The 14,725-nt window shown below is 37.4% G+C and overlaps 1 protein-coding gene across 1 annotated transcript in view; it reads left to right on the top strand.

Moving 5' to 3' along the window:
• CUBN (cubilin) overlaps window positions 1–14,725 on the top strand; it is a 142,219-nt gene that overhangs the window by 106,083 nt on the left and 21,411 nt on the right. The window contains exons 51-56 of the mRNA XM_063413067.1: window positions 992–1,141; window positions 1,994–2,115; window positions 3,962–4,187; window positions 6,104–6,291; window positions 8,480–8,636; window positions 9,893–10,042. Coding sequence (XP_063269137.1) covers window positions 992–1,141; window positions 1,994–2,115; window positions 3,962–4,187; window positions 6,104–6,291; window positions 8,480–8,636; window positions 9,893–10,042 — 993 coding nt within the window. The remainder of the gene's footprint in view (window positions 1–991; window positions 1,142–1,993; window positions 2,116–3,961; window positions 4,188–6,103; window positions 6,292–8,479; window positions 8,637–9,892; window positions 10,043–14,725) is intronic.

Below are 14,725 nucleotides of genomic sequence, written 5' to 3'. Positions count from 1 at the left end.
CTGAAAAGGCTTTGAAAAGCACCCAAAATTTCCCCCTCTTGCTCTGTTGCATTCTTCACAAGAGTGACCTGCCACTTTGCACAGAGCTAGGAATTGCTTTTGAATGGAGACTTTTGAAACCAGCAACGTCCTATTATTAGAGAAGTGATCTTAGGAATGGCATTGCCTGGATGTCATGAGGAATGCTGTTACACTTACTTTCTTTCTCTTGACAATTTATCAGTAATAACAGAAACTATGCTTCTAGCAATGTGATGGATAGGAGCCTACCAACTTGAGCAAACATTCCATGTCACTCAAGTACAATGGCCTGTGTTATGCTTTCCTTTTAGGCTTCAAAGATTTCAGCAAATGCTGTTTGGGGGCGGGGGGGGGGTTGTTTGTTTGGTTGGTTTTGTTGTGGGTTTTTTTTTTTCCTTTGCCATACAGAAAACAATATGTTGAATTCCCTGGGACAGAGCTGCCCACTATTAATACAATGATGACTGTTCATGGATGGTGCACATCCCTATACAGTAGAGAACTCAAAATCCTGTTGACTGTAATGAGGATGTCACAAAAACAAAGGTTCAGTAGGTATCCATGTGATATGGTCCTTAGGCCATCTCTTACCACTGTTCTGCCCCGAAAGGTCTGTGGTTTTGGGGCAGAACAGTGAGGCTTTTGTGTGTCTGATATGTCAGATATGACATATGAAAGTGCACAGGATGGCAGGAAGGGGAGTAAAGGAGCCCAGGGTATTAAAAAAATCATTGATATATCTTTAGGGAGAACTTTCTTGTTGCCAAGATTTAGATCCCAACAGTAAATTGCAACACTCTGCTTATATGCATAAGAAATAATCAGTTACTAAGTGTGATATGTACTCTTCTCCGTTTTCTTGTCAGAACACAATGAATTGCATGTTTGCACTATTCCTTTATGTTATTGTAGCTCTTTTAGGACTCAAAAAAGTGCTGTGTTTTGTTTATTTTTCCCTTTCTTTGCTTAGGGGATGCTGATGGAGAGCTAATAGCCAGACTTTGTGGTCAGGCTGCACCATCTGTGCCACTAGTCATAGCTGCCCCCCAGGTCTGGGTACAGTTTATCAGTGATGAAAACACAGAAGATAAAGGATTCTTGGCCCATTACACGTTTGAAGGTAAATGGCTTGGTAGACTGCTGCCTTGGCTGACTGAGGCACTTCTGGGGAATGTTGCCAGGCATTTGGTGATACAGAGAATAGTCATGATGGGATCAACCCTCAAAGAGGTCCTCAAAAGTTGCACAGTGCTAGCCACTATTTATATCTTCTAAAGCAAGCATGTGCTAGCAGTTGAACTCTGAGATTTATTTTTCTGCCTCAGTGTTGGCATCCCACAAACTACATTTGAGATTTTGCAACAGTCAGAGCAGCTGGTTGCTCTTGGGAATAGGGACATAAGAGGTAATACCAGCCAAGTTTGACTTACTTCAGATAGGTCTCTGGAGTGCTAACAGAGATGAAATGCATTCTGCTGCTTGAACCTTTGCACTCATTTTGAAATCCACTTGAAGCCATATCCGTGCAAATTACACCACTTTGCCATTTATGTGCCAGAACAACTACTCTTCCTGTCACAGCTGAATTTAGCCTTGGGGCTTATCTAGACACGTCAGAAACTTTTTTACTTCATTGTGTTGGTCCAAGGATGGCACTGGCTTGCTTAAGTGTGAGATAAACAGATAATAAGGTGGAAGAGGCAGATGTCAGCTGGCAAAGATTTTTCAAAGTTATATTAAGTATCAAAATACATACAAAGTTCACGGTCATTGCATCCTTTTACTCAGTATTCAACGACAAAAATTATAAAACTTTGCATTTCTCAGATAAATTGTTCATCTTTAACCCTGTCAGTACATCTTAAATATATTTTATTACTATTTCAAGCTGAATAATCTTCCATTCATTTCATTATAGTGTTCTGTTCTGAAAATGTATTGAAATGTTACTTCTTTTTTTTTTTCCCTGCAGCCTGTGGCGGTGTCCAGTCAGGTGAAAGGGGAGTTATCTCAAGCCCTAACTACCCAGAGCCTTACAGCAATCTGAATCGCTGCTCCTGGGTGTTGGAAGCCCCTGAAGGTGAAACCATCACTGTGAGTAACATGTCACAATTGTGTGCACAGCAGGCAGTGTGAGAAGTATCTTTTGAGTTTTGAGGAACAGATTTGAGACAATTTGGAAAATCAGAAATATTGAATAATTGCATATCTTCCCATTGATTTTGCCTAAAAGAGGGAATGAAGATAACACAACAAAACTGTTTGAAGATTGCTCTTTCTGAAAAACAGAAGGATCCTAGTGTAACTTGACCTCAAAAAATAGTACTGACTTCTCCTTTAAACAATGACTTTCTATGTTTATAAAATGGAAATAACTCATTTTATTAGATTTTCATGGATATTCTCACTATCATGAGGATAAACATGAGGCTGAAGATTTTTCTTCTCTGCAGGAAAGTTTCAAGCCCCTAGAAAGTTACTTTTGTATATTACTGATTAGTGTGGAACATAATATTATTTCTGCTACATCAATGAAACATTGCTCCAATTTGCCAATAAGTACTAAAGGTCTGCCTGAGGTGATACTTCCTTGAGTCAAACTCCTGACAGAACAATTTTAGCACCTTTATGACCAAGCAGTACAAAACCTAGTTCACTGAATTATTTGACTGATTCTTTCAAGCACAGATACAATCAGTGACATTTGTGATTTGGGTCAGAAAAATACCTGAAAAGCTGTTTTGTGGGAACACATTGCAGATTTTCATATGTAGTGTTTTCATTAATTTCCCTATCATGTTTTCCTTGCTTACAACTACAAGGGTTAGAAATACAAACCCATAGTCCTAATTCTTCTGCTACATTTTATTCTGACAACTGTTTATGTACTTATTTCAGGGAATACAGGATTATTTTAGCAGAACACAAGATTTCTGTTTAATCCACAAACTAGTTTAAAGCAGAACTAATTTTAATCAGGAGAAAGCAGATTTCTGTTTCGAAAGCATTGAGTAGCAGCATGCTCAGTGAAGGCAGACTAATTTTTTCCAGTATAAGCTGCCAGTTACAGTTGCTGGCAAAGTTCTGAATTTAAACTTTTACAGTTAAATTTTTATTTAGTCTTGGACAGATTCTTTTGGAAATGACGCACAAAAGGTACAGGAAAAAAAATCCTGTGTGTTTGCTAATCTTTTCTACAAAGATCCTGCTCATGAAAATAAAAAAAAAATTAAAAATCTCCAAACTGATAGCAATGGGGCTAGGCAGTAACTAGTGTACATCAATATTTCAGCATCAACAAATCCAGGAGCCTACAGGATCAGCAATCTAAATGTTTGAAGTGGAAATCCCACGTGTGAGCATGTATGTCCAAGGACAAGTGGCATCGGTGTGGGAGGGAGACAGGGTCAGGAGCTGCCTGTCCAGCCTGCTCTGTTGATGTGATGCATACAGGCCCATGGGAACAAACCACAGAACTGTTTCTGGTTTGGTGGAAACAAACATTATTTTTAGCAACTGTTAGTGTATTGATGCAAAATAATAGGAAAAAAAAACCATCCCAGGCCTTCTGCTTGCATAGCTAGTTATATTTCATGAACAGAAACTTTGAGTGCAGGAAAGTGGTTCAACACCTGTACATATTCAACACTGTTTGAAGCACTTAGTTTCAAAATATGGTTAAGACACAATGATGCCAGTTTTGAATCTATGAATTCGTCTTCCACTTCTGTCTTCAAGCTAAGTAGCTGCTGTTACTTACACTGGCAAGGTTCCAGTCTTGCAGGAAACTTGCAGGAAAGCATCATGAAGTGAGGGTCAGATTTCTGAGTGTACCCAGAAATCATTGTGCCACGATGGCTACAGGATCTGTCTGGAATTGTTCTAAACCCTTCCCTGGAGTGACTGGTTTTAGCACCTCAATGTCACCTTTGTGTTGCAGCTTAATTTTACAGCCTTCCACATTGAGAACCATTCCCTTTGTAAGTGGGATTCTGTTACTATCCTGAATGGTGGCTCTCCAGGGTCTCCTGTCATAGGAAAGTATTGTGGAAGCACCTCACCTGGGACTATTCGATCTGGTTCCAACAAGCTCGTCATCATCTTCAATTCTGATCACTCAATTCAAGGAGGTGGCTTTTATGCAACATGGACAGCAGAATCTTTAGGTAAGTTTGCATTGAAGAACAAAAGAAAGGCATGCCATCATCTTTAGGATCCTTGAAAGAAGTCAGTACTAAAAAAATCAAGTATTACTCCAGTGCTTTCTGATCTTACATAAACAATTGAAATTTGGATCGATTTTGTACTTTTTAGACCTCCTACTGGCAGTTTCTTGATGGATGTAAATTGATACCATCAGCATTACCCTCCCAGCAGTTGTATCTATTGTCAAGGACTATGAGACATTTCATTTCATGAATAACTATTGTCCCACAGTTTGATTTGGTTTAAACACTTAAAACTAGGATGAAGTGAGTTCTTAAATAGAGAGGCAGACAGAACATCTCACAGAGCACATGTGACAACAGCCTAGAACTCTTGCACTGTGATGGAAATAGTACATTTTTGAAGATGGTATACATGCAGGATTGAATGGTACATTTCTCAAAGCTGCCTTCATTCTCTTGAAATTATCACCAATCTGTAGCTCACCATTTGTGCAGTGTACTGCAGGAAATCATTAAAGGATTAAAGGTAAGTGTAGATGTGGTAGATGATGGCAGGGCAGAAATTGCTGTGCCTTCCTGCCTCAGTACACAGCTGGCATATGCTTCCTAGTGTCACCTCCAGCTGCAAACCTTCTGGCTGATCCTGATCACCTTTCTGTCCACTAATGATGTAGCTGTATTCACACAGTTAGTTGATGGAGTGTCTTCTAAAACATATCAATAATGTTGCATGAATATACACTGTCGTTTTAGCAAGTTTTTGACACTGTTCCCTATTGTCCCTGAGATTTCATGTGCAATGATGCTCACTCTTTAATGGTGTAGTAGATATTAGCCTACATGTCATGTGCATAGGCAGTATTCTCTCTGAAAGTTTTCATTTCTATGTATACCTAATTTATTTTCTTCATCTTTCTTCTCATTTGTTCACTTAGAATCTCCAGTTTCTGCAGAATCTGCATTTCCCATGTGTGACCAAAACTTGGCTTCACATCCTTCTAAACACAATTGCCATTTCTAACAGAGAAGAATAAAAAATATCTTCCTTTTAAAGCTATTATGTATTTTTAAAATTAAGAGGGAAAAAAAGTAGCATGTTACAAACCTTTCTCTCTTTATTCATCCTTTTACTGCACTGTATCTGAAATAATAAAGGCATGCTAGTATTGTACTAATATATAGCCCTAATAAATTATTCTTGGCATGGTATTTGCAAATGTGTTTCAAATTAACTAAACTTATTCTGTGTAAAATCATGAGCTGCCACAGAGCCATGACCAGCTATTCCCCTTTATAAATGAATCTGTTAGCAATTTTTAAAGGCATGTTTTTCAGCCCATCCCATAATTCCACTGAAATCTGCAGGGCTGCCAAGGCCAGGGAAGTCACCATTTTGCCCTGGGTAAACGGATGTAGCTTGAATAGATTCACATGTGGAACTGCAATATTTGCCTGTTGCAGAGGAGAAGAAAAATGGAAATATCAGTGAGTGGGGTTTGTTTCCCTAGAGTGCTTTTCTGAATGGCTGATTGTCACAATGAGCACACAATGAGCGTGGGGTGTGGGGAGGAACCTGCAGTCTCAGAAGTATTCCTGATCCCTGCACTCTTTCAAAGTAATATTCACTTCATATTGCCAGGAGTATATAGATGGACCTTGCAAAAGGCTATGAAGCAGCAAGAATGAGCTTGTGAAGAAGATAAAGGGAATTACAAAGAGACACCTCTCGAATGTGACTACCTCTCTGCTGCAGGGGTGGGAGAAAGAAAATCAAGAGGGGTGCATGAAGTTTCAATGAGTATCAGGGCTTTTCTCTCTCACTTTTGCAGCCACTGAAGCAAACAACCATTCAAAGCTGAACACCACTCAAAAATATTTGAACATTTCTCCTCTCTGTTACTACTTTTTTCCAGGCTGTGGTGGAATCCTTCATTCAGATAATGGTACAATCAAGTCCCCTCATTGGCCTCAAAATTTTCCCATGAACAGCAGATGCACATGGACCATCATTACACATGAAAGCAAACATTTGGAGATGAACTTCCACAGTAACTTCCAGATTCCGGATAGCAATGGAAGCTGCCAGACCAGTTTTGTGAAGGTAAAATAATTGTTGAAGTTAGATCAGCAGAGCAGAGCTTTAAGAAGTCATAGTTTCAGAACCCTGTTTTGCATTTGTTATGGCTTGAACTGCCAAGGCACAAAATTTGGGAAATGTAACTCAAGTCCTTGTGTCATACAGTTCCGTTTTCTGTATGCTTTGTGAACTGGCCTCTATAAAATCTTAATTTTCATTGGTTCTTGAGGTTCCCCCTCCAGCAGGGTCCCATCAGCCTACATGCATTCCCAAAAATGAAAAATATGACAAAGACATATATTATTTCAGAACCAGAATATAATGAGAAAATAAAACATAAAAAAAGGTTTTTATGTCCAGCTTGCACTTGTTTTTTTTAATCTCCAGAAAGAAAGATAGCTATCTGATCTTTCATATGTTATCAAAAGCCGTTGTTTTCAAAGCAATAGAATAGAGTGGACATGTCTTGAATTTTTCAGTGTCATTTTTTTCTCAGGCATTTGGCATATGTTCAGTGGTTTTGTGCTCATTTTCTCCACAGCAATACAACTCCCACTTGAAATAAAGGACAAACATAATTTTACAGCATGTAGGACGACTTGAGCAGCATCTAGGAGCATACATCTGATCTATACCAAACAACTTACAAATCAGAATTTTTTAAGGCTGTGAAAAAAACCCCACAGCTATTAGATTTGTCTTTTCATAACCTGCTCCAGCAATTAATTGATGCAAGGTTACAATACATTTCACTATATGTAAGTCTTAATGCCACTCAGTAAGTGTTTAATTTTAAATTCCTAAACTGCCCTGAATGATATAAGCAAAGCTATGTCAACTGGAGATTTTCTCCATAGAGAAACATCTGAAATTCTTGATGTCCGTTTCCTTTTCCAAATGTCTAATTTGAAAAGTACAAAGGTGTCTGAAAAGCTGTAGAATGATGTAAGTTTCTTCCATTTATTCCAAGCTGAGCCAAAAGAGAGTAATCCAAAATCAATAGTGACTTTGAAAAACCTTGCCTGGGGTATAGACTGTATAAATTAATCCTTTGAGCATCCATTGCCTCAAACACCTGGTCACATGAAGGAGGTGATTCATATGCTTACATTTACAGACTAACCCTTGGCTAACCCTTTTCTTTCTAGGATGGTTGCTTGGAGAAATCACAGTTTCATGTGGCTGTACTAGTTCCACTCAATTTCTCTCAAACACGTAATTTTAAAAATCAAATATGATACATTTTTGGCATAAACTACAGTAAAAAAACTGTTCAAACACACCAAAAAATTATTATTAAAATAATTTTATTATTAGAGTAAATAATTCATTATTAAAACAGACATTTTAAATCCTGTCAATAAACACCCTGATTCAGCAAAATATTTAAATGTTTAGAAACATTAAACATTTATACCTATGTTTCATTTTACACGTCTTGAAATTCAGCACTTAAACTGTGAGCCTCAAGCACATATTTGAATAATTACCTGAAGAAGATTTCACTTAAATACCTACCTAAACCTGCATGTGCCTTTTAGGATGCATGGTTTGATTGAGCTTCAACTGATTGTTGGTACAGTTGAAGTAATACTTTAAAACATCATGAATTTTTTCTTTATTATATATATATATATATAATTTTGTTATTTTAGTAACTCTTTATTTGATTTGATACTCGTCATTGAAAAAGTGAATGCAAAATTTAAAACAAAAATTAGCAACACTAGGTATTATCTGATGCCTATATATTACCCTAGCATGACAGCTTTGATTTTTACTTACTAAATAACACGAGGATTGTGTGTAATTCCTTGTATACATAGACATGCATATTCATAGGCTGTATGGAGTTAAGTAAGCAGAGACAGAATAGAAGTAGGTAATGAAATGCATAAAATGTTTTTCTCTTGTCTCCTGGACCTGATCTATGTTTGCTCTGTTACCAGCAAGTTTTCAAGCAAGTGACCTCCAGATGCCCTTCAGAGGTCCCTGGCAACATAAGTTATTCACTGTGACTCATTCCTTGCAGGAACCTTTTTGTCTCACTGACTATAGTAACTAGCTCCAATTTAGAACTCTTAGATTCACTGTGAGATGAATCCTACCCTAAGTCTGTGGAAAGAAAAGTTGCTTGTGTAATTTCTGTTGGGTTCCCACAAGCTACTTAGACTTTGAAAGCACTAAACCATTTCCAATCTGGCCTTGCCAGGTGTGGAGAGGAAATAATGAAGAAGCAGCAGCTTTGTTAGCCACAGGATGTGGAAGTTCAGCTCCTGATCCTGTTGTTGCTCCAAACAATGTGATAACTACAGTATTTCAGTCTCAGGATGCTCCTGCGCCAGGTTTCTCCGCATCTTTCACAAGCAGTAAGTAATATTAAACCCAGATGGCTGCTCAATTGGTCCACTCGGGATTAGTTTGACCTGTGTGTAGCAATTCAGACCCCTGTCCAACAAGGCACTGAAGCCTCTGCCCAGATATGTAAACCAAGAGTTTTCATGCTGAATGCAATGAGCTCTAGTGTCGGACTTGCCCAAGATGCAGCTCTAATTTTGTAGTTATTCTCAGCCACCTTTGCCTTTTCAGTGTGCTGAAAAGAATGAATAGGCTTTAAATTTAAAAATTCATAGTTAACTTGCATGGAAGCTAAAGCTTTGATTTTCTTAAAAAGTCATTTCTTTAACCACGGTATGTGCTTTGTGATGGTCAAACCCACCAGAAATAGAAGAGGTACTGCTCAGCTCCTGTTGGTTGCTTGGGTGTTTTTGTAGTATGCTGCCAAAGAAAACCACTTGCCCTTTATGGCATTCAGATTAAAACTGCAAGGAACTAAGTACTTTGAAGAAAACACCATTGAAGCATACAGAATTCTGAATTTAAACCATTTTTGTTTTTATAATGGTTGCACTAACATTGTCAATACATCTAACAATCTCTTAGTGGACAGAGTCATAGGCTTCATATGCCTGTTCCTAATTTTCTACCAGCATTTCACTGCACACTGCATTCTTTTAAGCTTTTGTCTTAAAAACGAGAAACAAAGGCCATGCAAGTCATTAGGATCTGAAGAAGCTCCATGAAAATGAACTGTTCTGTGTGCCTGAAAACTTCTGGGTGGTAAACCTTTCCTGCCTCTGCATATAGCAAAACAATCCAGAGGTAGTCTTAGAGCAGACTGTATTCTCCTGGATGTCAGACAAGAAACAAAAAGGGCACCACTTACACTAATGTGGGCATTTTCAAATAAGGCTGAACTGCTCCTGTGCCCCAGTAACCCCCTCCTCCAATTCAGGCACATTTGTATGTACTAAGGAATTTTGAAATGTGCAGGTTCCATGCCCACAAGAAGAGCAGTGCTGTGTCCTCCTGCTCAGAGGCTGTGTGCCTATGGCCTGCTCTTATCCAGGAGTGTGACACTCTAGGTGGGAAGGCCCCACGCGTCCCAAAACCACTGCTCTGGGTATGGGTAAAACCTGCTTAGCTGTCATGGTATATGATACTGTCCCTGGTTGTTTTCACCAGGAGAGTTGAGGTCCTTGTGTAGATTATTGGGTTTCTTACTGTAAATCCACAATACTATTATCACCTGGATAATAACTGTGCTTTATTTATTTGTTTGCAGGATGCGGAGTAAATTTCACCAGCCGTGAAGGTCGTATTGTCTCTCCAAACTACCCTAATCAGTATGATAACAACCTGAACTGCAATTATATCATAGATCAGGGACCACAGGCACTGGTGATCCTAGAATTTGAGACTTTTCACTTGGAAGGTAACTGGTTCTTAATAATTTCAGTATGTCTTATGACGTGTAATTTCTTACTTGAAAACATACAAGTCTTCTACCATTGAAAATCACTGATGGTGTAATTTGCTGGCCCATTCTGAAAATCTTTCACAGATGGACATTTACAGTTTTCAGGGTTAGGTTTTGAGTCACTGAAGTCTTCCAGAAGAATGAAGAGAGATTTCACCTGTTGAATATCTTGCAGCAATGATTTTGGGAATTTACCAGTTTCTTGGACTATAAAAGTGACTGTAGCTAATCTGGGGTTTTGTTCCTGTTTGTTTGTTTGTCTGTCTGTCTGTTTGTTTGTTTGTTTGCCATTCAGTCTTATAATATTTTTTATCTTAGGCCATATTTTGCTTTTCAGTGCATCTGCTCCTTAACTGATAAAATAGATATAAATATACTTGGATGTTTTACAAGGATGTAAGAACACAGAAATATAAAATTAGGTGAAAGACTACAGCAGTGGGAAATGCATAAAAGTGATTACCCTGTACATCCCAGTAACAAAAGTCCCTCTTGTGATAATCAAAATTAGCAGCATTTAGCCAAGAAATAACAAGTATAGTACCCTGATCACATTGGTGTGAATGCTAAATCTTTCTCAGCCTTGATAAGAACATATTTTTTTTGTGTGGACATGCCATGACAACACAGAGGAATCAGTATGTCCAAACTACTTGAGTGGCATCGCATATTTTGAGGCTGTCATAATCTGGCAGTCACCAGACAAAGAGATATTGAGTAATATGGTACTAAGTTGGGTTGCATGATTGGAATTTTCCTTCATACTCAACAACAAAGGTAGAAAACAGTATTCTTTTCCTTTTAAGTTTCCAGGCTCTTTTGGAAAGTATTCTGGACTCTTTCGAAAGTATTCTGGTTCAGACTTAATTTAGGTCTGAGATAAAAATTTGTTTTTATTTATTGTTTTGCTGAATTTTTTTTTCATCCCTCAATACAAACCACTGCCTTAAGAATTTTTTAAAATAAAATGTAAACCACAGAAATTATGTAATTTCTTCACATAGAAGACACTGTTATTCACCAAACACACTAAACATTAAGCTGAATCAGATGGTGCCAATTATGACAACTCTTTGAGTACATTTACTAATCTGCATTCTGTCTGTGCATTCAGTTAATTTATAAATGGATTCAAGCTTTTATTTTCAAGAGAGTTAAAGCAGAGAGATAAATGATACAAACATAATAATAGACATAGATCTAAATAAATACTAAAAATATTCTGTTTCTTGCAAGGCAGTTTTTTCCTTTATTTTTATAGGCTTCCTTAGGCTACACTGACTAAAAGTCATTCGTCACATGAAAGAACTGTGGATATGAGCTAATGGACATCTGGTTAGCACAGAGGAAGATGACACTCTCTAGCAGTTGGTTACTAATATTTTTCACAAAATCTTAAAATACAACCCTGCAATAAAGAAAGATGGCCTGGGTTTAAATTGTAAAAAATATTGAAACCACCATCTTGAAAGCTATCATTGCAGAAATGAAAACCTACTCAGCAGTCACACTGAATATATTTAGCATATGTGCCTAAGGTTTTCCAGTGTACAGTCCACTAGTTCTTTTGCAAAGGCAGGACAATGTTTGGCAGCATCTGTTAAAAACATTTCTAGCTATTCCATATGCAAGGAAGCATTGCACCTGCTTAGACTGTTGCTGAGAGCAGCCTTTAAAATTTTAACCATGCTATTACAGATGTTCTAGATTGAGTTTTAAAGTTAGCTGTATATCTAATTAAGATAATTTATTAAGTATTTGACCTCTCAAAAGAAATCTAATTTTTTTCCATAGTTGTTAGGTAAAGAAATTAAATATTTAAAATAATGCCTGTAAAGCGTGCATGTCTCATTGACTTGAACAGGTTGAGATATCTTCTCCAGAAAATTAGAAGGCAGAAATTAACAGTCTGTAGTGCAGTGACACATTGCTACAAAATGGAATGACTTAATGAGTTAGTCACAGATCTCTGCCCTATAGTAGTTATGTTTTCAGTTATGATGGGATGCCTCTTCTGATTGTAAAGAATGACTGAGCAGTAACCCACAGCAGTGATTTTGTCAATATCTGGAGCCAAACATACACAACATGCATGTACTAAGTATTAAATATGTATTAAGCACTAAATATAGCAGCAAACAGCAAGAGAGAACTTGGGGAAACTGCATTTGTTGATCTTGTGATCAAAATTTAATCTAAACTGTCTGCTTCTTTGTAGGTAGAACAATTTTTATCTCACTTTGAGCCCCTGAAAATATACATCTAATTTAGATATTCACCTAGATTTATCTCCTAGTAGTGCTGGAGGGCTTTAAACTCAGAACCAAATGTGTTGTGCAGGTGAAGTGAATTACTTTCTGGAAGCCTCTCTCACTCTCTTTACCTATTGACTATTGTAGGAAGCCATAAACAATAGCTTACACAAGATACTTGGGCAGGAAAACATAGGCAAGATTAACCCCATGAATGGAGTTTGGCTTAGCTTCTGTGATTTCCTCGCAGTGTTCAGGATGTTTATTCCTGTGCCAAATTGAATATGGTCACAGAACCTCTGTTTTGATTTGCCAGTTTCAGGAAGTTGCATAAGCTGCCACTTGCTTCTTGTACTACCTCTTGCATTGTTGTGCTTGGTTGTTTTTTAAAGAACCAAACAAATAGGAGTGAGTTTGCTATTCCAGCCCAACTTCTGCAGTGCTAAATGTCTTCCATCTGCCCTTCCTCCTTGGATCAAAAGTCTACAAAAATCACACAGAATTACTAAAAAAACCCTTATTTGTCTTTCTTTTTGGACTTACTATCTAAGAAATAATCACATTCAATTTCTTGTCCATTAGATGTATTCAGATGAACATCCTGACAAATTCTTCTCTAGGACAGCTACAGTAATGTATTATTAACTGGCTGTAATACTCTTCAGGTGTGAGTATAACATACAATGAAGTCAGAGTCCCAAAGAATGGGAAAATAGGGAAAATGGATCTAGGCTTCCTGCAGTATCTCCTTTTAGAATTCTGTAGTATTTACACTCTGTCCATAAGAGACAAATGCTTTGTGTTTATACAATATTGATTAGGAAAATGTTTTTAAACTTGTTTATTTTTCCTTTAAAAAAAACCCCTGTCTGCAATTTTGCAATCCGGGATAGGGTCACAGCTTTGTTTTGGAGTCTGCTCTATCTGCTTTCTCAACTGTTACTAGGCAATTCAGAAAACAGACAAGTTTAGTAATAGATTATTTTGAAATAGAATGTATATGAGAAAATTTTAATTCCTTTCTTTCAAAACAATATCTTGTGCTATAGAGCTGGTTGATATATTGCACAGTGGCATATTTCTAGGTAATACTTCTACTTTAGTAATTCCTAATTGTATTCCCATTTATATCAGAAGTTGCTGTTGTGAAAAGAAGTCCCATTATTTTTAGTTTTACAGCCTTTAAACAAAAAGGTTCTTTCTCATTACTAAACAAAACAGAATCTATGACTACAGACAGAGATAGAAAGAGGACATTGATATTACACATTGATATTAGTGATCAGATAGTCAGGGGCCCAGATTTGGTCAAGGTTTTTTGTGCTGGCATCATATCAAACAAATGATTTTATGGACAATAATGAGACTGGACAGAAATTTCTGCAAAGTGGAAAGGAGACAACCCAAAGCATATTTCAAAATGTAGTGTAAGGACAACTGAAGCTCTTATCATGTGAACTTTGGAGACAAGGGTCAGTGTATCAATGCTGAATGGTGCCAAGAGATGATAAATAGAGCACAGATAGATTACAAAAGGCTTTGAAAGCAAATTCATGCAGCAATTCAAAGAAACGGGGATATGTTCATAATGTCAGGCCAAATAAATTATCTCTCCAGAGGTATTTGCAAGAAACATTGTCAAGGTGAGAGGAATGGGGGGAAGGATAGGAAAGACTTTATCTTAAAGATAGTAATTGGAAACTTACAGGGTCATCAACAGAGAGAGAGTAGCTGCATCTGTCCTTGCAAATGAGATTATACAGAGCTAATGTGGAGATAAGGAGTGCAAGACAAAAGACATCTCACTGAATCCTCATGGATGAATCAGAACAGAGGCTACAGTAATACCAGAAGGATGAGCAAAAGCTCTTAGTAGACAAGGCTTTATGAAGAAGAACAGTGCTGGCTATGTGGAAAGTGCCAGTCAGCTCAAAGAGGATGTTGGTCTGATAATCTGGCTAAGAACAGATCTCTGGAGACTCATGAAAGCTATTTCATTGTAGTGTAAGGGACAGAAATTGGTCTAGAAAAGTTCTATGATTATATCATTAGAGGAAATAAACCACAGAGAAGAATTGCAGATGATGTGCTAAGTATGTGTAGAGGCTGAATGTATGACATGAGGAGAATCTGAGTCTGGGGAATATTTACAGAATAATGCATTTAGATTGGTGAGAAATTAAGAAAAGTATAAATAAGAGAATGAGTTATAGGATAAAGATCAAACAGTAATTAGTCTCACCAGGATTTATGAGTCAAAAATCATATTGGCCCAATATTGGCATTGGAAAAAAATAGTTGACAAAAGACTGCGAGCAAAACTTTTCCATTCCTACAGAAATTTGACTGCAAATGAGAAGCTTAAAACTGTGAGGAAAAAAAATAA

The sequence above is a fragment of the Prinia subflava genome, chromosome 1, assembly GCF_021018805.1.
Source record: "Prinia subflava isolate CZ2003 ecotype Zambia chromosome 1, Cam_Psub_1.2, whole genome shotgun sequence".
NCBI classification, from domain to species: domain Eukaryota; kingdom Metazoa; phylum Chordata; class Aves; order Passeriformes; family Cisticolidae; genus Prinia; species Prinia subflava.
This window is presented reverse-complemented; position numbering and strand designations above follow the sequence as displayed.